Raw genomic sequence first — 21,222 nt, 5'->3', positions numbered from 1 at the left:
TCGCAGAAATATCCCCAGCATTATCGGGTCGGAGAAAAAGACGGACAACCGGTCTGGGTTGTATTTACCCTTTTAAGGTTTAACAACCATGTCACCACTGCAACCACTGTTCTATAGTAAGAGGAATAAACTTTTCAGCTAGGCGTCTTGGAAAGTTTTTGGGTTGTCTTTGCGACTAGCAGTTCGTTGGTTTGAATATAATTTTTTCTGTTTTTTCCCCACACAGTCCGTCGTGTTGTGTCGAGCTGGATGAGAAGGCTGGAGACGTGTAGATCTATCATAAGCTGAAGAGTCTGCCGTGTCGCCGTAAGATGCATGGATACACTGCATATTATTCCGTCTGGGAAGGGTGGGGGAGATGAATAATAGGCATGGACGCGTATCGTTGTGCATCGATAGATAATAAACTTCGATAACATCGAAGTCGACTGGCCAATTCCTTCTATCACCTTGAAACAAAGGATGAAGTTGTGGAGAGGGATACCTCACCCTGGTTGTCCCAGGAGGGGACGACAAGAACCCCCTTTCCCAGGCAACAAGGTTGATATCCGGTTTGGGAATGCTCCCATCCAACTTGAGTAGCATGTGTACAGATAAGAGTATGTACTCTGAGTATAGCCTACAAGTACTAGTGCAAGGAATAGTACTCCGTACGACAGAGGTACTTCGTACAGCAACTGCATTGTTATTGACCGTTGTCTGGAGGTCTCACAGATCCATGGTCCTGAATCGTTGACTCGCGTCATGGGTAAATTGATCCCTTGCGTACGGGTGATACATCACATATCCCCCATCCATCTATGTATGTACATATGTACTTGTATGTATGTATGTATGTATGTATGTATGAGCAAACACCCGCAGTTTCATCGCTTTGATCAACCAGTGTATGATGCTTTCGATCTATCTAGGGTCAGTGACGGATGGACAAGTCAACACAGCCTTACCGTGGCATCTTCCACTTGCACTGCAGTGGCGAGCTATTACTGGATTCAGATCCATTCCAATTTCCATTTTTCTCGACGTCTCCATTTTCCTTAGTGGGCAAACTAACATAGCGCCTCCTTTGGTCCATCCGATTGGATTCCTTCCAAATCTTCTAGACGGCTCGGTATTTACCCCACTCAAGTCGATCTGATTTGCCACTGCTTCCTAAACGGTGGCGCTAGGAATGAGATTCCATGGAACCCGCTCTTTCAAAGGTGGGTACTTTTTCATGCTGCGATTGGCCTCGTTTTGTTCTTGGGTTCCATCCCCTCTCTCAGTTAGTGCATAAACTGGTGCATGAGTCTATACTATGTATGGCATTCGACGGTCGACCCTAGGCTTCTTCGTTCCTAGTCTGACCAGTTTACCCTTTCCCTTTGTTAGTTTTTAATTTTTAATTTTTATTTATTCTGTTCTCTATCCAAAAATCCACCCACCTCTCTCAAACTACGGCGGGCATGGATAGTGTACCATGGAATACGTTCAGCTATGATGCACTTACCCGTAGACGATGCAGCTGTTTCCTTTGTTCTAGCTAATGATTGTATTGTTGAATGTCCCCATCTGAGGCTGAGACGCAGTCCTGATAGATGTATCGTAAATCTCTTTTGCTGGTATCCAGTTATACCTACGTAGTACTTACCTACTCTGTATATATATACTTGCTAAATCGCAAGGCAATAGCCGGAAAATCAAGGCACTGTTAGATTAAAAATGCGGTGTCCAGATGTCGGTGAGGAAAGCCTGAAAATCAGTCCATGAGACGGTGTAGGGACGGCATTTAGACTGAAGGTCAGAGCTCGAGACTAAACGGTCTCTCAATCTATGTACGGAGTATATAATGATCGATTGTTTGTTGCGGAATACCTGCGCAGCAACCAAGTCGAGGACGACTAAGTTACCCGAATTACCTCTTGACTATGGATTTTAGGGCTCCACGGCGCATACTCCATCAGAAGCGTCCATGCAGAACCTCAGTTGATCACCGCCTCCCCGCGGCCAATCAGTACGGAAGATATTCCTCCCGGTCGTCATAGACACATGGTGCGCCCCACAATACTTTTTTTGCCCCTTCATTCGGCCGCATTGAATCCATCCATCCATTCTGGACCCGACGTATGGTACCCGTATGTCTCTCGGTATGCAAACACACACACGCGCACTTGCTTTAGAGCCATGATAGTTAAACATTCAGCGGTGAAGGTGGATCGCATGAGATGCATTGTTTTTGTTTTTGTCAACATGGAGGGGTAAAGGGGGGGGAAAGAAGATAAAGGGAACGATATGTTGAAGGAGGAAAAACCAAAACAACCAAGAAATTTTTTTTTTCTCCTTCCGGCATTCCTGAAAAAGAGCAAAAGTGCCCCATTGGGTTATTCCAGCCAATAAACGCCACAATAAAGCACCCGCTATTCATATTTTTTTTTTTTTCTTTTTGCTCCTAGCCTCCTCCAGACTCCCACCTCCGAAAAAAAAAAAAAAAAAAAAAAAAGTGAAGATCGAGAAAATTATCCACAGCGAAACGGCGATTCCTTCAAAGCTGTGGAATCCTCTTCATTACTATTACTATTATTTTTTGATCATTTTTCTGGGTCTGCGCATGTCTTTTGCTCCATCAGGTCCCTAACTCTGGCCAACGAACTGCGCTGTGATTATCCTATTCTTCCCGTACACCCGGTCGGGAGGTATTATTCTCACAGCATCATTATCACCGCCATCCATCATCTCCCTTTCCATTCCCTCTTCCCCCCCCCCCCAAATCGCCATACTTCCCTGTACTTCTTCTTTTCCATCTCACACTCACACATTCTCTTCCTCCCCCTCCTCATCCCCCCTTTGTGTTACTAGTGCCTATTCTTATTCTTATTCTATTACTACTTTTATTATTATTATTAGTATCCTAGTTGTGTTGTTACTATATCTATCTCCTTGTCCTTTTTTGTGTGTTTAGTTGGGTTGTACGTCTCTGCTATTATTATTATTATTGTTTGCCTTATCTAGAACTCCTATCTTCTCCCCGAGTGTATCCTACAATTTCCTTACCAAAAGTTCACTCCTTCACAAACCATGCCTTATAATACTCGTCGAAAGTCACTGTCGCTTCCGTCACTGGGGATTCACCTCCCTAGTGCCTCCCGCCGATCCCCGTCGGCCTCGAAATCGCCACACGCGACCGACGAGCAACTGCCTCCCTCCAAGAAAGTAAAGAGGTCGCACGACTCGTCTTCGCTATCTCCAGAGCCTACCTCGGTGTCGATATCGACAGCGAAGGAGCAGTTGCCTGTACGTTCGGCTGGTCGGCGCGGGGCGTTTGAACAAACGCCACCCCCATCGCCTATCGATGGAAGTGTCGCGCCCAAGATCGACACGGAGGGTATCAACGATGATATTGTGGTCGGCGTGATTGAGCAGTTGGAGAAGACAGGCAATCGTCCGCATCTGGTGAAAGAGCTCGCAGCCGTCCTAGTGACGCTCAATGAAAATGTCGCAAAGTACGTTTGACGTGCCACTCTCCCCTATCGTGCGCTTTAAATGTAAATACTAATTGTTCAATGTGCTACAGCTCCGCCAATCCCGCCGCGCTCCTTTCTTCCCGGTTGAGCACATACATGAAGCGTCCGTGGACAGCGCTCGCACCGTGTCCTCTGGCGAAGGAGCTGATTCCAGTTCACCCTCGCAAAGTGTATTACTACTTGACAACACTACCCCGCCAGCCTCTTCCTGAGAACTCGGACGATATCATCCCGGGTGTAGAAGGAAAGAACATCACTCCCAGCGTATCTAGCGCTGACCTAGACGAGGAAGACGCGTTGGCGCGGGAACGATCGCGCCTCAGCCCAAGCCCTGAGGTGGATCTGTCTCCCCCCGACTTCGAGGAAGAGAATATTGATCTGGATGCTCGCGATGATAGCGTGGCGAGACAATGTGCGACTGATTTTGACCATCAGCATGCGCGCCTCATGCACTCGAACCGGGCCGCTTCTCCTCCGTTGGAGGGTGACGAGAAGGAATTCACTCAAACTGCCAGCGCCGTTCGCGAGCGGGCCTCGGAGCAAAAAGCAAACCAGCTCGGAAAGGCCAAAAGTCTCTTCTCGGCCCTTTCAGAGGGGCTTAGCGAACTGGACGATGGGGCCATGAGCATCGCTGGAACTCCCGTCGAAGATAGTCCGCTCTCGTCAATTAATGGGGACCGCATGTCCGATAGCCCGGATGGTGACTACTTCTCCCATGGAAGCGAAATGGAACAGCCTTCCCTACAGGAGCAGTTGCAACAACAGCAAGACCTCGATGAGGCAGCCGCGGTTGCTCTGTTTGGCACTTCCCCCTCCCCATCCCTCACGTCCGTGGCCTCGTCAATCTCGTCTGGCACGAGTGTGGCTTCGGACGACGGCTTGGATGTCGAGGCGAACCCCGAGGGTATGGCAAGCACACCGCAGATCAGTCTCCCCGAAGACCTTATCATCGCACCTGTCTCGGCAATGAAGCGGTCCATTGATATGCTCAACAGCGGGGTTCCGGATCTCGATATGAAGATGTCGGATCTGGTTGAACAGGACAGTAAGATGTCTCTGGCCCCTAGGGCCATGGCAGACACAGATGTTGAGATGGTCTTCGATTCCTGGAGAGAGTTGCAGAATCCCGAGAGTGTCGATGTCCACGAGCTCGATGAGATGTTCGGAGAGATCTGAGCAGAGCATGCGACGTAGCTTACGCGCATACCGCAATCGATAGACCTGGGGGCGCTTGGATTTGCTTTTTCTCTAGACTTTGACGCCTGGTTCGGAATTGCGTTCATCTCCACTCTCGCCTCGTTGCCATTATGCCTTGGCTCTACAACCTTTCGCTCCGCCTTACCTGTCTTCCTCTTACTCTAATCTTGTACAGCTTCATCTGATAATGCGTGTTTCTGAATTTCGTTTCACCTCTTTTGGCCAGTGGGCCTTTATTACCTGTACATATATTGTCGCCCTGTCTTGTTTTTTTTTTGTTTGCATATCTCTCTTATCTGTGTTACTTTAATATCCCCTGACTGGTTTGGGTGTACTTGTTTCGTCGTTCTATTGCGAGGGGGTGGATTGCCATTTATACTAGTCGGCGCGATGGAAAAACAAAAGAAGGGTTTTTCTTATTAAAAAAAAAGGAAAGGAAAGGAAGGGAAAGGAAAGGGAAGGGAAGCTGGAAGATTTATGCCTGATGCCTTGATGTACATTTAGCGCCTGGTGGCTCACCATCATACTCTATTTTACGACAGAATTCTTTTCCATCATGCCGTCAAGACAGTATAGTATTAGTATGGACGTATATACGAGTAAGTAGTAGAGAGATCGTCTAGGGCTTGCGCAAAGGAAATGCATGGAAGAGCCACCTACGTGGTGAATGTCGTCATCGATGGAGTTTGATCTAATCGGGACGCGGTATCGACCAAACTGCTCGGTGATTGGAAGATACCCCTTGGGCTACGGAGTAAGTCCTCCGCCCCGCCTCTCGCATCAATCGGTTCCTCCTCCATCTTTCCTCATCCTCCTGCTGCGAATTGTCCCGTTCCTTCAGACATCCCGTTACCATGATATTTCCTTGCTGTACTTGGTAATATTGGTGGAAGTGCCGAGTAGTGCGGACAGAGAGGATCTGTTCCTGCACGACCATCATCCTTGATCCCCCCCCCACAAGTCGCCTTTTTTTAAAGTTCTATGCACCATGGTCATCCACTGGTCCGAACGTTTGTCTTATAGTCGATTTAAGCATTGAATTCAAAGCCATTGTCCGACAAAGCGGAAGAACGAGAGGACGTTGCCAATCGCGCAAACCACATTGTTATCTTAGGCACATTGGACCGCTATCTGTCCTGGTGGTCTTGTTCCGTTGCTTTGTGGCGACACCCTCCAGCAAATCTCAAAACTCCAACATGGACGCACCTTCTAATCACCGTCAGTCAGTTTACAGCAGTGCGCGGGGTGAAGCGGTTCCCCGGAACTCTTTCAATACTCAAGATAAAGTTATGATTGCCTCGAAGCCTCCAGCCTCGCGTAATTCGCAACTGTCGAATATACCTTCCGGGAGCAGCTTAGCTGGCAAGAAGCAATCTACCAATGCGAAGGTGGCCATCCCGCGGCAGAGAACGGGTGTTGTTTCCGGTTACAGTCGACGTGTGCCTCTTGCCTGCGAATCCTGTCGGGGGCGGAAAACTAAGTGCAGTGGCGACACGCCAGTTTGCAGACAGTGCAAAGAATTGAGGGTGACTTGTAAGTACCCGGCATCATGGAGGGAACGAACCAAAGAGTATGTTGAACTGCCCATGTCCTCTTGTCTTTGGTCATTGACGGCTGACTTCGAGATTAGGCAATTGGACAGTCTCTCGACCAAGGCCGAAGCGTATGAGAAGCTATTGAGAGACATTGGAAACATTGTTGATGGCAGGACTGCAGAACAAATTAGAATCACTCTGGATAAGGTCGGTGCGCTTTCTCATGTTTCCGTTTGGTGGCCTTCCTGCATCCGACGCTAACACTCACATAGTATTCTGGTTCGGGTGGCGAACGGGCTTCTACTGGCTCGCAGTCCAGCTCAGCCACGCCGCAGGATAAAGACAGCTACCTCGAAGAACTGAGCTCCTCCTCTTCCATTGGATCCCTAGAAGCCATCGACCGCGTGGAAGAGGATGTAAATCGAACTCCGAATTCTCGAGCTACTGGTTACATGGGGAAGAACTCTGAGGTTATCTGGATGCAGAGACTGCGAATGGAGACAGAACAACGCCTCCAGAAGGAACCAGGGGCCTACGAAGCTGAGCCTGAGGGAGAATTTGCTATACATTCGATGAACTATCATTTGGACGATCTGGATGTCTCGGTTCCCGGCCCTGTGCAGGTGTATTGGATCCCTCCCCGTCCTTTGGCGGACAAGTTGTTTGAAGATTACTTGGAGACGGTGCACCCGTTTTATCCTATCATCAGCCGTACACTGTTTCGTGCCCAATACAGAACCTTCTTTGACAGTGCTGCTCGGCCTGGTGATAAATGGCTAGCCATTCTTAACTTGATATTTGCCATCTCCGCCAAACATGCTCACCTGACGCAGGCACCATGGCGTGGTGATGACAACGATCATTTAGTGTACTTGACTCGGGCCCGGATCCTTAGCATGAATGGTGATGCTCTTTTTAGCCATCCCGATCTTCAGCAAGTTCAGGTTGAGGGCTTGGTTGCTTTCTATCTTATGGCATCAGACCAAATCAACCGGTATGTATCTTCTCTCATTCTTTTCTTCTTCCTTTTGTTCCCCCTTTCACCGTGCGGTTGGTGTGGGGCTTGTCTTGAGCGTTCTTCTGATTGTTTGGTTAGAGCTTGGAAGATCACCGCGTTGGCTGTGCGTTCGGCAATCTCACTCGGGTTGAATATGAAAAATACCAGCGAAAGCACGCCTGGTATCTCAAAGGAGGCGCGATATAGGGTCTGGTGGTGTGTCTATACATTTGAACATATGCTTGGGATCATGACGGGTAGAGTTTCTTGCATTACGGATGGGATATGTACGACGCCTTTGCCTCTACCATTCGAGGAAGACCAGCTTCGAGAGCCAGCTGCGGCTAAGCTTCTGAACAACCAAGACCTTCGCCAGGGGCTGGTGGAATCGGCCCTGGCAAGTACCCTTGTTCGCCACATGCCTTCAAATCCCCAGGGAGGTAAGGAGGCCCGGCATACAGACAAACTGCGTGATGCTTCTTGGCTGAAGGGTCAACCCATCAGTAAGACGCTCATATTCCTTTATTATGTGGACCTGGCAGTTGTCGCTCAGGAAATCGTCAACCGGGTGTATTCGCTGGACTGTGCCATGGTACCCTGGAGGCACATCGAGAACCGCATTGGGGAGCTTCGATCCCGAATTGATATATGGTATACCAACCTTCCGGGGGCGTTAGACTTCACCCGGCGGGACGACCAAGGTATGGATATGCTTCGTGGAAAGCTTTTCTTGGCATTCCATTACTACAGTGCTCGGATCACCTTGGGACGTCCGTGCCTATGTCGCCGCGATGCTCGACATACTAAGCCTCAGCAAAAGCCCTCTTTTAGTCATGAAATGGCAGAGATAACTCTAAATTCTGCGCGGCAGATGCTGGACTTGATTCCAGACGAACCTAACGCTGTCCAACTCTACCAGGTTTGTCCTTGGTGGTGCGTTCTGCACTATCTTATGCAGACGACCACGGTCCTCCTGCTTGAATTGTCGTTTGGTTGCATTCATATGCCAGCTGAAGAGAGAGGTATCTTTGAAGCATCAAAGAAAGCCATACGCTGGCTCTTTGCCATGTCCGAATGTAGCCTCCCAGCACGGCGTGCATGGGAGCTGTGTGACAGTAACCTTCGACGAATTGCCATCGGCATGGATTATGACTTGAGTGACCTGCCAGTCCTAAACTTTGGCCCAACATCGCACGGACATATGACCCCAAATACTGATGGTAATGCTGGTATGGGTGCACCTGTCAGCCAAGCCGCGCCGCCTATGCCTGTTTTCTACGACACAGTCGGTGGCCCAAATCAACAGCCGGTTCAGACTCAATACCATTATGACCAGAACCAGCATGCGTATTCTGGAATCCCAGCGATTGATCCGACCTCGTCGACCCTCGCACTTTCTGCCTCTGGAACCGATGCCTTCTTCCCTTACGACCCCATCAGTGGGGAGTTTATTCGCTCCTTCTTCCCCATTCCCAATGAGGAAGAGCCATGGGAACAAAATTAAGATGTTCGCAAAATTCTTCATTTCTCTGTACAAAATAATTTTTGCCACTACTACTACTACTACTACTATTACTAACGTCCGTTGTTGGGGGCTTTGCTTATCTGTGTTTTCTCCGGCTTTCCTCTTGTCACAATGTTTAACGATAAATGCTCTATATCAATTTGTTTATGCGCGCGGTCTTCGGCATGGGTTGGGTTTCACAGCATATCATCAGCGTGCAAGGAGTTATCGAACGAGAGATCCCGCGGGAGTTTGTCATATGGTGCTACAGTACGATAGAGGATGGGTGGCTGGCTCGTGACTTTTATTTTGTTTAATCGGATTGCTCGGAAACCCCTACTGATGTCTTAACGAAGTTCGAAATCAAAGTTATCCTTCCAAGATGAATCACCCTTGTAAAAGAGACAAACTCTATATAACAAATAACCGTCTATGCTCTATGCTATATACTATTATTAACCTGGTATCTAAAATATCTATCATACACATAAAACAGCACTGAGAATTTCCAGGATAGTTGAAGCAGTAAAATATAGTACATGTATACAAGGGTCGTCTATCGGAACACACCACCTCACCCTTAACCATAAGCAAGCTCTTATTGCGCGATGGTATCTCCGCCCCGCAGTCGCTGTCTTTTCATTCTCTTCAACTCTTTATGCCTTCTGTATACGAAGCCACCGCATTCGATGTTTATACTAGCGCGCCGGAGACCGAGGGCCTCGAATTTCTTCACACAGAAGTCGAGGCTGGGTCGGGCGGGGTTATGCTGAGGATGGGTAGTTCTGGGATATGCATATGCTTGAGGAGATGGAGGTGATTTATCGGGAATGGTGTGTGAGTGTTGAGCTTCGTATTCATCGTACTCCTTCACCGCGGCTTGGGCGATGATACGGACGGTGGATATATTGGGAATAACTAGTTTGGTCTGGAGTTGTTTGAAGTATGCCTCGTCGAAGTGAGGGTTGCCCTTTTTGAAGTCCCGTTCGGTGTTCAGGTAGAGACGGGGGATGCCGCCTTTCTGGAGACGGCGGGCGGATGGGTGTTGCACGTCGACGCACCAGGTGTCCCAGAGCCGTTTACCGGCTGCGCTGCCTTGGGTGTCGACTACGGCGGCGAGGATGGGGTGGAAGGCTTTTGAGGGAATCTGGGGGGTTGTGCTTCGGGCGAGCTTTTGGGAGCGGAGATTGGAGGAGGCGGCGACATCGTGGAGGGCGCCGGGGATGGAAAGGAAGAGGCGTTGCAGGCCATGGAGGGAGCGCTCCTGGTAGTTGTCTCTTGGGTGAAGTTCGTTGAAGTCACCGTTGAGAATTCGCAGCAGGATGCCCTTTGCTTGTGCTAAGTTCTGGATATTGTCTTCCGCTTTTGTCGCGTCGAGTTCCGTGATGACGGTATGGTCTAATCTGATGATTTCGGCAGCTAATGCGGTGACATTGCTGTGGCCCCAGGATTTAAGGCGGTAGTCGCGGAGATATTCTAACATCACAGTTACCAGATTCCATTGGCACATTGCAATTCGGTAGTTCAAGAGGGCTCGGAGGGTATTCGCAGAGAGAGGCGGTAAAAGGGACTGAACAACTGAATCGCAGAGCGTGCTATTCTTGGTAGCGGTAGCGTAACGAATAATTGATGGTGCTAAGACTTGATTCCCGTATGCGCTGCGAGGAATCGGGGGCCCGTCAATGTCGTCCGAGAAGAGTAACCAGTCGCCGAATGTGAATGCGCGAGACACCGTCACCAAGTCTAGAAGTTCAGCCAGCGTAATAGGCGAAATTTGTGGCATTGACGATTCAAATGGCTTCAAGGAGGCCAGATTGGTGGTATCGAAAGTCGGAAGGTGCTCGTCATCGGACGGGTCCACGCGTGAGGAGAAGAATTCACCTATGCGTTGCATCTTGCTTTTGTCAACTGCGCTCTGCAGCCAGGCGAACGAACCCATAGCATCTTCGCACAGGTGTCGCCGGGAGTGGAATCGGATGTTGTGTTCGACGAGTTCAGCTAAGGCTGTTGTCTCGTCATAAATCTGGGATGGCTCAAGTTGCTCCAAATCGTCCTCATCCGGCAAGTACAGGTCATTACTGTCCCAGGGCGGAACAACCTGAGGAATGGCTCTGACGAGCTCATCAAATGCGTGGGGATCAGCCTCAGGATTGAGACATCCGGATTCAAGAACACGAAGAATGAACCAGTTGGATTCCTTAGCCGTAGCTAAAGGGGTATCATCGGTCGCCCTCGGCGCCAGTGTGAACTTGAGCGAAGAGACATGGCGAAGAAGCGCAGCCGGCGTTATACCCCGAAAGCCTAATCCTCGATAGCCCCAGTTTGGAAGATTATCCAACAACGAAGCGGCTACCTCCAAACTGATTGTTCGCTTCCCTAGTCCATTGAAGGGGGAAGGGCTACTGCGCTTTCGGAGAAGCGAAGGACCGTTGACTTGGGCCGGATGGCGCCAGGATACTGCTGAGTCAACCTTAGTGTTCCATATAGACTCTGGATGTTGAAGTAGGGGTCTCCAGCTTTGGAATTTCCAAGCCAGATCCCCTTTCCGTGTCTTCATCTGGTCAATAAGCCATACGCCCTCTGCGATATGTCCATGTTCCACACAGCACCAAAGAATTAACTCTATCCAGATCTCAGGCCCAAGTTCTCGAATGCCCATTTTGAAGGGAAGGAAAGGCGAGTCTTCACCCGCCGCAGCTGCTTTGGCCGCCACTTCAGCTTCGTGTACAAGCCAGGCTGCATCCGACAGAACGCTCATGATATGTGTTGAAAGTAAATGCATCGTCGGCGGTCGAAAGGCGACCTGATGGCTATCCGGAGGGACATATCTATATACCCTATCAGATACTGCACCGGAATGGTGCAGACGAGCAAGTATTCGAAACACATAAGACATTGCTATCTTCGACTCATTTGGCGAGGCATCGGCAGCATCAAGCACAATTGAGCCCAGGCTCTGCCATACTTGTGCCATGAACCGTCGGGAATGTTCATCCGCATATGGTCTCTCAGTTAACGTATCTAGACTTGTCAACTCAGAAACTTGTGTTGTTGGATCTGACGTGAGCCGCGGTGCCGAGTCTATCTGATGGGTCAATTGATCAAGCGAAACACTGGATTTGTAACCCCAGCTGCTAGCGACCAGAGGCTTAAGAGAGAGGGAGACATCGTTCAGTGCATCTGCGGCATCGAGCAGCTGATTCAGTAACGCATAAACAGCCGGCCAATTGTTCAACCGGTACCCTAGATGAGCTAAGAGATCTAGATCCCCATGCGTTCTTGCGTTGGATAATAGCTCACCCAAGTCGATTGCTCGACTGATGGACGCTGGGGTGCTTATCGATGCAGCGTCCCGTTCGAAAGCCGTACTGCCATTTCCGGATTCTCCTGGCAAGTATTGTTCCAGAAGTAAAGCCCACACTTCCGGGGTATTTTGTGATCCGCGTACCGGGAATTCCTTAGGTTCCGTTTGAATGCGATCACGCAATAATTGACGGTTGATGGAAGGGCTGGAGCCCACGGAGAACTGGCGACCCCATTGCTGCCTTCCCAAGGAAGGTCTCCAACTTGGGAGCCCTTTGTACTGGGAGTAGCTGAGCAGGCGATATGGGGAGACTGATGCAGTATGGAGCAAGTGAGACCTGCGGTCCAGACACAGCAGACGAGCTGGACACAGGGACCTTTTCATGACACGACGGAGGATCTATCGGACGAGACCTGCGGGCGGAGGGAATCCAAATTTCGATGTGACCGGCGGACGGACGTTCTGTAGCGCATGTCTAGCCATTCAACTGATACCTCATTGCCTTGAGAATAATGTAAAGTGAACGAGCACCACCGACTAATCCGAATTGTTCTGGTAGGCTGTCCGGAGCGTTCGTTTCACCTTTGGCGAGGATTTGTTGAATCTCGATCGCAGAAAAAGCTTCCCCGATCGCGCTGACTCAGCATCACACAGCCAATCATCGCCGGGATATTGTACTGCTGTCACATGTCTAGCTTTGCTACATTTGGGCAGTCTAAATATAACTTATGTGTTCATCTCCTATATCATATCCTACTATTTGTAGGAATATATACATATCTACGTGATTCAAATGGCACCAGCACAATTTAAGAGGCACATTGTCTCCAAGATAAGCCGATATGGTATAAATATTCAGCTGCTATCAAACATGGTGACACCCCGTCACCGGGTGTCCCCCCGAACGAATGACTGATCCAGCAATCTATCCATTCATCGACCAACCAAACTCACGGTCTCGGCAATGATCCAAACTTTACGGGGCCGCCTAGACGAAGATGGGGCGGACCTGGCGGGCGTGTCTGCGCTGGAAAGCAAAGACCGGAGAGCTAGAAGGAGGTGGAACTCCGCTCGAGGAAGGAGTTGGCCACGAACCCGTAGGGCGAATGCCGGTAGGACGCGGAACTCCGCTGGGCCATGGGGTAGGAGTGACCGAAGGAGTGCTGGAAGGCGTTCCGGAAGGCGTACCAGATGGCTAGAACGGTTGTTTAGCTGGGATTTTCGCAACTTTGATGGCATGGCTACTCACAAAAGGAAAAGGAAGGATAGTAACATGGCCAAGGTCTTCCTGAGCAAGAGCTGGGGAAAAGAAAAGAGCAGCAGCTCCCAAGAGAGTGAAGGCCTTCATGATGATATGGACGTTTGGTATGTAAAGGAGTGGTATAGTATTGAGTGGTTTGGTCAAATGAATGAAATGAAAGTATACAATATAGAAAATCCGTGCACAGCACTGGTTGAGAAAAGAAAGGATGATTGAGAGGGAAAGGCCATCAGTTGCGATCTATGAGCTTATATATCTATGGAAGGGCCAAGAACCACTTTTTTTTTCTTACGATCAGGATGGCACCGATCAACAGGACCACACCCCTCCTTTCGGAATACAGTTGCAAAGGGTCCTTATTATGTTAGGGCTCAGTGGATTCGAGAGTAGACCCTTCAAGGCCCTAATCAACTCGGCAAGACCGAGAGATCCTAGACTAAGGGGTCCTGGAACAGCTTACTGTTGACCTATCCAGACGCCGAAGCATCAGACACGGGAGAGATGGTGCACTAGCTCCAGAGTACTGCCGTGCTGGTGGCATACGACCCGAGCGCATCTCCCTGGCGTTTCTTGAAGCAATAACCGTAAGTGGAGGGAAATAAGCCCTGTAATGTGCATCGGAGGGTCCAATCACTTCACCAGGGTGACGCTAAGACGGCATGACAGTAAGAAATGTATAGCCGATTGAAGATCATCAGTTCCCTTGACATAATTTCATCCATCAATGGGATCATGCTGCAGGGGGGGGGGGGTTGGCTGGCCGTGGGCGGGTGGACATGCAGACTCGTAATTTCTCCAGAGAATGGTGACCTAACTGAGTGACTCCCATGGTTTTAACTTAGTCAATGGACATTGACAACGTCCTCGTGTTTTGTTGCACGCCTCCTGCCGATCAATTACCGTGTAGCGGAGGGAAGAGACGTTGATTTGGAGTGCAGAGTGGGTTAATGTTGCGTCGGCTGAAACGAACCAAGACGAGGTCCGGCCGACGATCACTCAACCCTATCCTCGGTACTCCAATCATAACTACCATCGGTACCACAGAACTCACTTGGCGCACTGGGTCAATGTCGCAAGTTGAGCAGGCTTGACGAGCCGAAGGGTCGAGATCGAGTCATGCCTCTATTTAGGCAAAATCTCAACCTGAAACTAGGGAGTCTTTTGGTGAGGATCGAGACTGCTCGAATCAATCACCAACACGGCAGTGATGCAAGATAATCATCGATAGGTAAGGTACGCTGTCGCTCACAATGTTCGAGGCAAGTAAAGAAATGAAATTTACTGAGTGTGCACATTGGTTGGAAACTTATATACTCATACACACTCTAAATCTTCACAGTATGAACATGGAAAACAATCCAAAGAAAAGGTATCAATTAACGTCACATCCCACATCCCGAGCCTTTCAAGGAAAAAAAAAAAAATTTAAGAGAAAACAAGATATGATCCAAACACCACACACCCAAACTACCCAGTAGCGCCACATCAAAGATACTACCAATATCATGCAAAGCAAAAAGTTCAGGTGACGATGGTCGCTGCGTTGTACTAACTTAGTATAAAAGCCGATCGCGGTCTGCATCCCAAGCGAAGCGAGAGGAAAACTAGTCAGAACTTCAGCGATCACTGTCACTTGTGACACGGAGGATTTCCTTTGAATCGATTTCACAATTCTTCCTCCGGAGGAATATCATCCGCCGGTACCATGTCGCCTCCAAGTTCCTGTTCGACTTCGTCGACAACGAAGCCTTCGTAGTCCTCAAGACCCTTTTGGACATGAACTTTGAATCGAATCACGTCATTCAACATGCTTTCCACGTTGGTGTGTAGTTCCTCCCGTAGCGCATTTGCTCGGAGCGTCAGTTGCTCGTACTCAATATTCGTGTTCATTTCACGTTGTTCCATGAGTTGAACACTCTCACTCATAGTAGCCCTCATCTTGGCTAGCTCTTTCTCCATCTTTTCGATTTGGGCATCGGAGGCAAGCTTCTGCGTAGTAGTGATTTCTTTAGTTCGCTCAAATTCTTCTTCCGCAGCGCGTCGTCTATGTTCCAGAGCTTCCACTTCGCTTCGCTTCTCATCCATGGCCTCCTTGATATTATCTAAAAGATTGCGCCGATCCAAATCATCATCTGCTGCACGCTTGCGTCGCTCATTGACCTCCTTGCGCAGAGTTTGCAGACTACTACGAACCGTACCTCGCAAGTCCAGACTCAGTAAATGGGCCGGGTGATAGCCCGTGAACGGCTCTGCTAGCAGTCGATCGCCCTCCGGGGATATTCTGCTAGGTGCGGAGCCAATCTGCGACGCGGAGAAATTACTTTCATTGACGTTCAGGCTGAGCTCATAGTCCTGGCCCTTCGCATTGACCGCGGAGGAAGGGATCAGGCTAGTTTGATAGCCTAGTGTGTTGTAGGCCTTGACGACTTCCTCGAGGGCCTCCAGCTTTTCGCTGGCCTCTTTTTCCTTCTCCATCACCCGGGTATGCGTCTCTTCCAGTCGACCCAGGGTGTCATCAAGGGTCTTTTGAAGACGATCGCGTTCCGTATTCATGCGATCAATGTCCTGGATAGTAATGCCTTGTCGGTCGACACTGGATTGGAGCCCTGCCCGCTCGTCTTCGGCCGCTTGCAGGTCTGCCTCGGTCTTCTGGAGCTCATCCTCCAGAAATTTAATACGATTTTCGTATTTTTCAATCTTTCCCTGGACATTCTGGTTGTAGTCCTCAAACTTCCTCTTGTCATCCTCCAGAATCCTGAAATGCTTGTCTAGCTTGGCCATATCGGGCGCACTCTTCTCCATCTCTTCGATCTGATCGCGTAGTGCACGATTCTCCGCTTCCAAGGCTTGTACTTCTTGGACGTACTTCTCGTTGCCCCTTTCAAATTCTTGAGCCATCATTTCGACGTGAGGGACCAACCTCTGTCCGGCTGTCTCATCATCTTCGTCCTCACCACCCTGTAACCAATCATGATAAGCCCCTGTCAAGAATCGGAAAATGATGCGATCCCCTGAAACGTCTACACCGGCTTCTGCGCAAGCCTCATCGTATTCTCCTATAATGAACCTATCCATCATTTGGGCTAATTGCATCAACCAATGCAGCATACCAAGAAACGTAGGCCAGTTCTGACCTCCGACAGCGGCTATCTGTGACTTTGTGATACCCTTCTCATAAGGATAGCGTAATTGCTTCAAGATTGGGGGCACCTCTGCATCCATGCTTTTCTGAAAACGGTAGCCGGGGTCAATGCGATGGTACAGCCACTGGAAGATGTAATTGAAGTCTTTCTGGGTCGGAGACCGCAATGTATTTTGACCCAAAGTATGCTTCATCTCTAACTCGAAGTTGTTGTGTGTTAGATACTCTAGAAGCTCTTGACCAATCCGAGCTTGAAAGGATCGGTCCCGCAGGGGTCGAGGATCCCGTGGGACACCAGCCGCGTTAGGGACCTGTGTGAAGAATGACTGGTGACCCATAGCCCCTCCTACACCAGCGGATGGCCTTGAGAAGACACTACTCCTCCGCTGCAAATTCTGGGATGCAGTGTTGGAAGCAAAAGAGCCCGGCGCAAAGCTTTGGCGGCCGCCGCTGGCCCCGTGGAAGATATTGCTGGAGACAGAACGCCTCACCGAGGAGAGACCCGCATCAGCTCCGAAAGCTCCCCCGGAAGATGAACGCTGGAAGTTAGGTTGTTGGGGGCGGCTGGCGGAGTTCAACAGCGACATGCGTGTGTGCTGGGCAGTAGGCGGGTTCCCAAATGCGCCGATAGAGCTGGTGCGCTTCAGGGCGGACGATGGTTGAGGGAGAGCTGAGAAGTGCGCCATAGACTATATTGAATTGGGTCAACGTTGGTTCCATGATCCTGGTAGACAAATGGTGGGGTGGTGCAATGGATTACCTCTCGGGGGCGTTTGATGCTAAACAAGCCCGTATCTTGCGACATGATGGCAAGGAAGCCGCGACTGCGGCTTTGGTAGCAGGAAAAAATTGACACAAAATTAACAACTAGCACAGAACAAAAATTCAGCGAAGGTTTGTACAAAAGGACCCAGAAACAATGCCGCCCAGAGAATTGGGCACCAAAAAAAAGTGTCAGTTGCGGTGGTTACAAAACAAAACGAAAGGATGTAAACAAGGATATCCCACTTCATCCGTACAGAGTAGGCGGTGTATCACGAAAGAACAACGCTTTCGCGGTTGCCGAGTTATCTCCGATCACAGGACTCCGATCACGAGATTCTGGGGAATCTCCGCCACAAGCGGTAAATGACTTGGACTAGCGACGGTACTTCCGAGGTCCATTTATCCTTCGGTGCCGATAAGCTTCTCTTTCCCTTTCCCGCCTTCCCCGTCTTCTCCAACTCCTCTCTCTCATCCTCGTGAACGTGCCCTTTCGGAGTTCCTGTCATATCCTCCCTTTGTGTGTTAACCTACTGGAGAAATTGCCAAAATGGCACGCGAGGAGCTCATCTCCTCTGCAGTAAGTCTGCGCTATCTGAAATATGCTGTTTGCGGAATCGGAGTTGACCGGTCTTCTCATTTCTAGGTTACTTGTGCGTGTTCCACGTCGACTATTGACTTCAGTTGCCGTTCGGTTTAATTGCTAACTGCTCAGCAGTTCTTCAAGATCCTTCAGTAGCATCGTCGCCGGTCGAGAAGAGAGTCGCATTTCTTCAGTCTAAGAATCTCACGCAAGACGAGATCGACATCGCTCTCGCCCGAGCAGGTGAAGGCTCGGCTGGATCTACTGCAGTAACCGCATCGTCAGGGTACCAACCGTCTTCACAACCACCCACCTACCAAGGTCCTCCTCCGCCTGTCCAAGGATATGGATATGGCTACCCTCCATATGGACAATGGCAGCCTCCACCTCCAGAGTACGTTCACATCTTTTCCCGGGGCGATAAATGAGGGTGCAAGCTAATGATTTATTTCGCAGGCCCCCAAAGAGGGATTGGCGCGATTGGTTCATTATGGCCACAACAGTAGGAGGTGTAGGATATGGGCTCTACTTTGTCGCTAAGGTTAGTAATGCAGTGACCCTGATTCCTCCCATTGAAATATGGGATTAACACGATTGTCAGCGCTATATCACACCCCTTATCGCGCCGCCTACTCCGCCACAACTAGAACAGGACAAGGAGAGCATTGATGAACAATTCAATCGTGCCTTTGCTTTGATTGAACAGCTATCTACAGATACTGCAGCCCTGAAGGCAGCTGAAGAGTCGCGCACGGAGCGCCTAGACACTGCCCTGCGGGAAGTCGAGAACCTCGTGGCCGATCTGAAGAACGCTTCGCGTCGGAGAGATGATGAAACCCGTCGCATCAGCGATGAGGTCAAGTCATTGAAAGACGCTATCCCTAAAGCCCTGGAAGGTGCTCGGGAAGGAAATGAGAACCGCTTGAAGGAGCTGGGAACCGAATTGAAGAGTTTGAAGGTGTTGTTGGGCAACAGGCTCGGGGGCAGCGGGGCTGCTACCTCCCCGAACACTGCAAAGCCTAGTTCCCTGCCAACTGTGTCGGGCGCCTCTCGTCCTACGGAAGAGGCCCCTGCTTCTCCAGCCACCAACGGTACCACAGCGACGTCGACTGAACAAGCTACACAGCCGTCGTCCACTGCTTCAACGCAGTCGAACCAGACCACTCCTGCCGCTAGCAGTAGCCCACTGTCACAGTTCAGCCGATCCGCTTCCATTCCTGCCTGGCAAATGGCCGCTGCCAACCGCTCGAAGAACGCGTCCCCATCCACTCCCACCACCTCTACCGGTGATAACTCTACCAAGCCTGCCGATGAGCAAACTGCTCCGGCCAGCTAAAACCTTCGCCGCTTCTTTCATGCTCTTCATGTAGATTTCTTCATTCTTACTTATCTGCTGGGTTTTCTTTTCATTCCTGTGATTGTACTTACCATGGAGATAATGATTTGATTGTTGGATTGGACTTTATTATTCCCGGTTATGTGATCAAGCATTCGAGAGGTCGTGCATAGTTGTAGCATTACACTGGATTGAATATGTATAGGATGTTGTTCTGTCAGTCGCTACCTGCCACGTCCCTATAGCATCCAATTTAGGTTCCATCTCAGGAACAGAATTGCGGCAATTGAGTAGGAGTATTGCTACAAGCCAGCAGAGTCGGTAACAGTTCTCTCCCACCTTCGAATATAACCAAAAGATTAGATAAAGCTCCTTCAATTTACCCCAAAACGGCAACCTCCCGCAAAGCTTGGCATTTCTCAACTTTCCGTGACATTTAATTTAATAAATTCCATTTATCTTACACTCCAACTACGTTTAATCCCCAAAACACCCAATAACCCATCCAACAAGATGTCCACCCGCGAATACTCCTCTCACCGAAGAAGCGACTCTCGCACTCGCTCGCGCTCCCCCGACAAACACAGACGTCACCACCGCGAACGCGATCGCAGCCATCGTCACCATCATAGAAGCCACAACCATGACCGTCACGAACGCCGCCCAGAACCATCGACGAAACCAATCGTCCTCCCCTTCCAAGCACGGGAGCTCTCTAAGCGCGACCTCGCTACCTACGAACCCATGTTCGCCATGTACCTGGATATCCAGAAGGGGATTCTCCTAGAAGACCTCAGTGAAGACGAAGTCAAGGGAAGATGGAAGAGCTTCATCAACAAATGGTAAAGGGCGCTTTTCACTCCCTCCCCCCCCCCCTCCATACATAGCTTATATGGTCCGGAAAACTGACATTTCAGGAACCGTGGAGAACTCGCGGAAGGGTGGTACGATCCGAGTACCCTTGAGAAAGCGCGCCATAGTGCCCACGACGAGCCCATTATGTCTGCTTCCGGGCGGCACCGTCAATCCCCGGATTACGGCCGGGGTGAGGATGAAAGGGTGGACCGGGAGGATGAGGATGATCCCGACGAGGAGGAGGATGATTATGGGCCTGTTCTTCCGAAATATGGCCAGTTAGATCGGTATGAAGGGGGTCGTGCGGGACAGTCGTCCGGTCCAACTATTCCTACGATGCAGGATCTGGAGTTGCGGAAAGGTATGAGTGAATTTCAGTGCTTGGTTCTGGTTGTCTTACTTTGGTTAATCTGGGGTGCTGTTATTGTGCAGAATCGGCGATTGAAGACGCTATTGCGGCGCGGGAGGACTCGCGGACACAGCACCGTGCTGAGGTGCGCTCGCATCGGTCTGAGTTACGACATATGGAAGATGAGGTTGCGCCGCGAGCTGAACCGGGGACTCATGAGCGGAAGATGGAGAAACGTCGGGAGGCTGCTGCTGCGAATCGAGCCTTTGCTGAGTCCCGACGGGGTGCTTCTCCTGATGGAGCTCCTGAAGATGAATTGATGGGCTCCGCGGACAATGATCTGGACGCCATCAAGAGGGCTAGGGCGACAGAGCAGCGAAAGAAGAACGAACGGGAAATCCGGAGGGAAGAAATACTCCGCGCACGCGCTGCGGAGCGAGAGGAAAGATTGCAGCAATATCGCCAGAAGGAGGATGAAACAATTGGATGGCTTAAGACGCTGGCAAAGCAGCGGTTTGGGTGAGAATACTGTGTTTTTTTCTACGGCTCAAATTTCTACTGTACAGAAGAATGTTCTTTCTCATCATATCTACTGCCGTGCGTTATGACAGTTTACCTAGAATCAAGCATATATTTAGCACAATTTATCTTAGTGGTATGTCTTTATTGTAATACTAGCAAGTCTTGCCTTGAATCTTGCGGGAACGGATCGGAACCTTGCATGCTGCAGTACTAATGCATGCGTACAGTACTATGTTCTCAGGACAGGGAATGCTCTGCAGGCCAATAGTTCTGGAATGTGTCTAGAAGTGGCTCGCACTTATGAATTACATTGTACATGATTTTTAGATATTAATGAAGGCAGCGACACGATTTCAACCTACATTGCCTGTCTCT

At 49.8% G+C, this 21,222-nt stretch overlaps 7 protein-coding genes across 7 annotated transcripts; 4 read left to right on the top strand and 3 right to left on the bottom strand.

The window, feature by feature from the left end:
• The first annotated feature begins 2,834 nt into the window (after positions 1-2,834).
• BDV38DRAFT_77520 (uncharacterized protein) lies at positions 2,835-5,020 on the top strand. The gene is made up of 2 exons (XM_032063915.1): positions 2,835-3,479; positions 3,551-5,020. The coding sequence occupies exons 1-2, from the start codon at positions 3,055-3,057 to the stop codon at positions 4,674-4,676; spliced, it is 1,551 nt and encodes a 516-aa protein (XP_031914132.1). The 5' UTR covers positions 2,835-3,054; the 3' UTR covers positions 4,677-5,020.
• Positions 5,021-5,768: 748 nt separating this feature from the next.
• BDV38DRAFT_77522 (Zn(II)2Cys6 transcription factor) lies at positions 5,769-9,149 on the top strand. Its single transcript, XM_032063916.1, has 4 exons — positions 5,769-6,267; positions 6,328-6,439; positions 6,505-7,226; positions 7,329-9,149. Exons 1-4 carry the CDS (start codon positions 5,894-5,896, stop codon positions 8,731-8,733), a joined length of 2,613 nt encoding a protein of 870 aa, XP_031914131.1. The 5' UTR covers positions 5,769-5,893; the 3' UTR covers positions 8,734-9,149.
• A 182-nt stretch (positions 9,150-9,331) lies between these two features.
• On the bottom strand, positions 9,332-11,629 carry BDV38DRAFT_270821 (uncharacterized protein; the record flags this gene model as incomplete). Its single annotated transcript, XM_032057211.1, has 1 exon — positions 9,332-11,629. The coding sequence occupies one exon, from the start codon at positions 11,627-11,629 to the stop codon at positions 9,332-9,334; it is 2,298 nt and encodes a 765-aa protein (XP_031914130.1).
• Positions 11,630-13,025: 1,396 nt separating this feature from the next.
• On the bottom strand, positions 13,026-13,385 carry BDV38DRAFT_282371 (uncharacterized protein; the record flags this gene model as incomplete). Its single annotated transcript, XM_032059772.1, has 2 exons — positions 13,026-13,232; positions 13,287-13,385. The coding sequence occupies 2 exons, from the start codon at positions 13,383-13,385 to the stop codon at positions 13,026-13,028; spliced, it is 306 nt and encodes a 101-aa protein (XP_031914129.1).
• A 1,484-nt stretch (positions 13,386-14,869) lies between these two features.
• BDV38DRAFT_77585 (kinetochore-associated Ndc80 complex subunit NDC80) lies at positions 14,870-17,378 on the bottom strand. Its single transcript, XM_032063917.1, has 2 exons — positions 17,201-17,378; positions 14,870-17,129 (listed from the first exon to the last, which is right to left on the bottom strand). The coding sequence occupies exons 1-2, from the start codon at positions 17,243-17,245 to the stop codon at positions 14,964-14,966; spliced, it is 2,211 nt and encodes a 736-aa protein (XP_031914128.1). The 5' UTR covers positions 17,246-17,378; the 3' UTR covers positions 14,870-14,963.
• A 284-nt stretch (positions 17,379-17,662) lies between these two features.
• pex14 (putative peroxisomal membrane anchor protein (Pex14)) lies at positions 17,663-19,378 on the top strand. The gene is made up of 5 exons (XM_032063918.1): positions 17,663-17,782; positions 17,849-17,855; positions 17,921-18,179; positions 18,242-18,326; positions 18,387-19,378. The coding sequence occupies exons 1-5, from the start codon at positions 17,753-17,755 to the stop codon at positions 19,119-19,121; spliced, it is 1,116 nt and encodes a 371-aa protein (XP_031914127.1). The 5' UTR covers positions 17,663-17,752; the 3' UTR covers positions 19,122-19,378.
• Positions 19,379-21,176, top strand: BDV38DRAFT_77909 (uncharacterized protein). The gene is made up of 3 exons (XM_032063919.1): positions 19,379-19,963; positions 20,039-20,337; positions 20,409-21,176. The coding sequence occupies exons 1-3, from the start codon at positions 19,635-19,637 to the stop codon at positions 20,846-20,848; spliced, it is 1,068 nt and encodes a 355-aa protein (XP_031914126.1). The 5' UTR covers positions 19,379-19,634; the 3' UTR covers positions 20,849-21,176.
• Positions 21,177-21,222: the final 46 nt, after the last annotated feature.

The sequence above is a fragment of the Aspergillus pseudotamarii genome (assembly GCF_009193445.1).
Source record: "Aspergillus pseudotamarii strain CBS 117625 unplaced genomic scaffold BDV38scaffold_23, whole genome shotgun sequence".
In the NCBI taxonomy this organism is placed as follows: domain Eukaryota; kingdom Fungi; phylum Ascomycota; class Eurotiomycetes; order Eurotiales; family Aspergillaceae; genus Aspergillus; species Aspergillus pseudotamarii.
The sequence above is the reverse complement of the archived record's forward strand: the minus strand, read 5'-3'. Positions and strand labels throughout refer to the sequence as shown.

Bases quoted from the DNA above. Each gene is read 5' to 3' on its own strand.
- pex14 (XM_032063918.1), top strand. From the start codon at position 17,753: ATGGCACGCGAGGAGCTCATCTCCTCTGCA. The intron at 18,180-18,241 runs GTACGTTCACAT...TTTATTTCGCAG, and splicing joins TGGCAGCCTCCACCTCCAGA to GCCCCCAAAGAGGGATTGGC. The intron at 18,327-18,386 runs GTTAGTAATGCA...CACGATTGTCAG, and splicing joins GGCTCTACTTTGTCGCTAAG to CGCTATATCACACCCCTTAT.
- BDV38DRAFT_77585 (XM_032063917.1), bottom strand. From the start codon at position 17,245: ATGTCGCAAGATACGGGCTTGTTTAGCATCAAACGCCCCCGAGAG. The intron at 17,130-17,200 runs GTAATCCATTGC...AATTCAATATAG, and splicing joins GCATCAAACGCCCCCGAGAG to TCTATGGCGCACTTCTCAGC.
- BDV38DRAFT_77522 (XM_032063916.1), top strand. From the start codon at position 5,894: ATGGACGCACCTTCTAATCACCGTCAGTCAGTTTACAGCAGTGCGCGG. The intron at 6,268-6,327 runs GTATGTTGAACT...CTTCGAGATTAG, and splicing joins TGGAGGGAACGAACCAAAGA to GCAATTGGACAGTCTCTCGA. The intron at 7,227-7,328 runs GTATGTATCTTC...TTGTTTGGTTAG, and splicing joins GCATCAGACCAAATCAACCG to AGCTTGGAAGATCACCGCGT.
- BDV38DRAFT_77909 (XM_032063919.1), top strand. From the start codon at position 19,635: ATGTCCACCCGCGAATACTCCTCTCACCGAAGAAGCGACTCTCGCACT. The intron at 19,964-20,038 runs GTAAAGGGCGCT...CTGACATTTCAG, and splicing joins AAGAGCTTCATCAACAAATG to GAACCGTGGAGAACTCGCGG. The intron at 20,338-20,408 runs GTATGAGTGAAT...GTTATTGTGCAG, and splicing joins GGATCTGGAGTTGCGGAAAG to AATCGGCGATTGAAGACGCT.
- BDV38DRAFT_77520 (XM_032063915.1), top strand. From the start codon at position 3,055: ATGCCTTATAATACTCGTCGAAAGTCACTGTCGCTTCCGTCACTGGGG. The intron at 3,480-3,550 runs GTACGTTTGACG...AATGTGCTACAG, and splicing joins CTCAATGAAAATGTCGCAAA to CTCCGCCAATCCCGCCGCGC.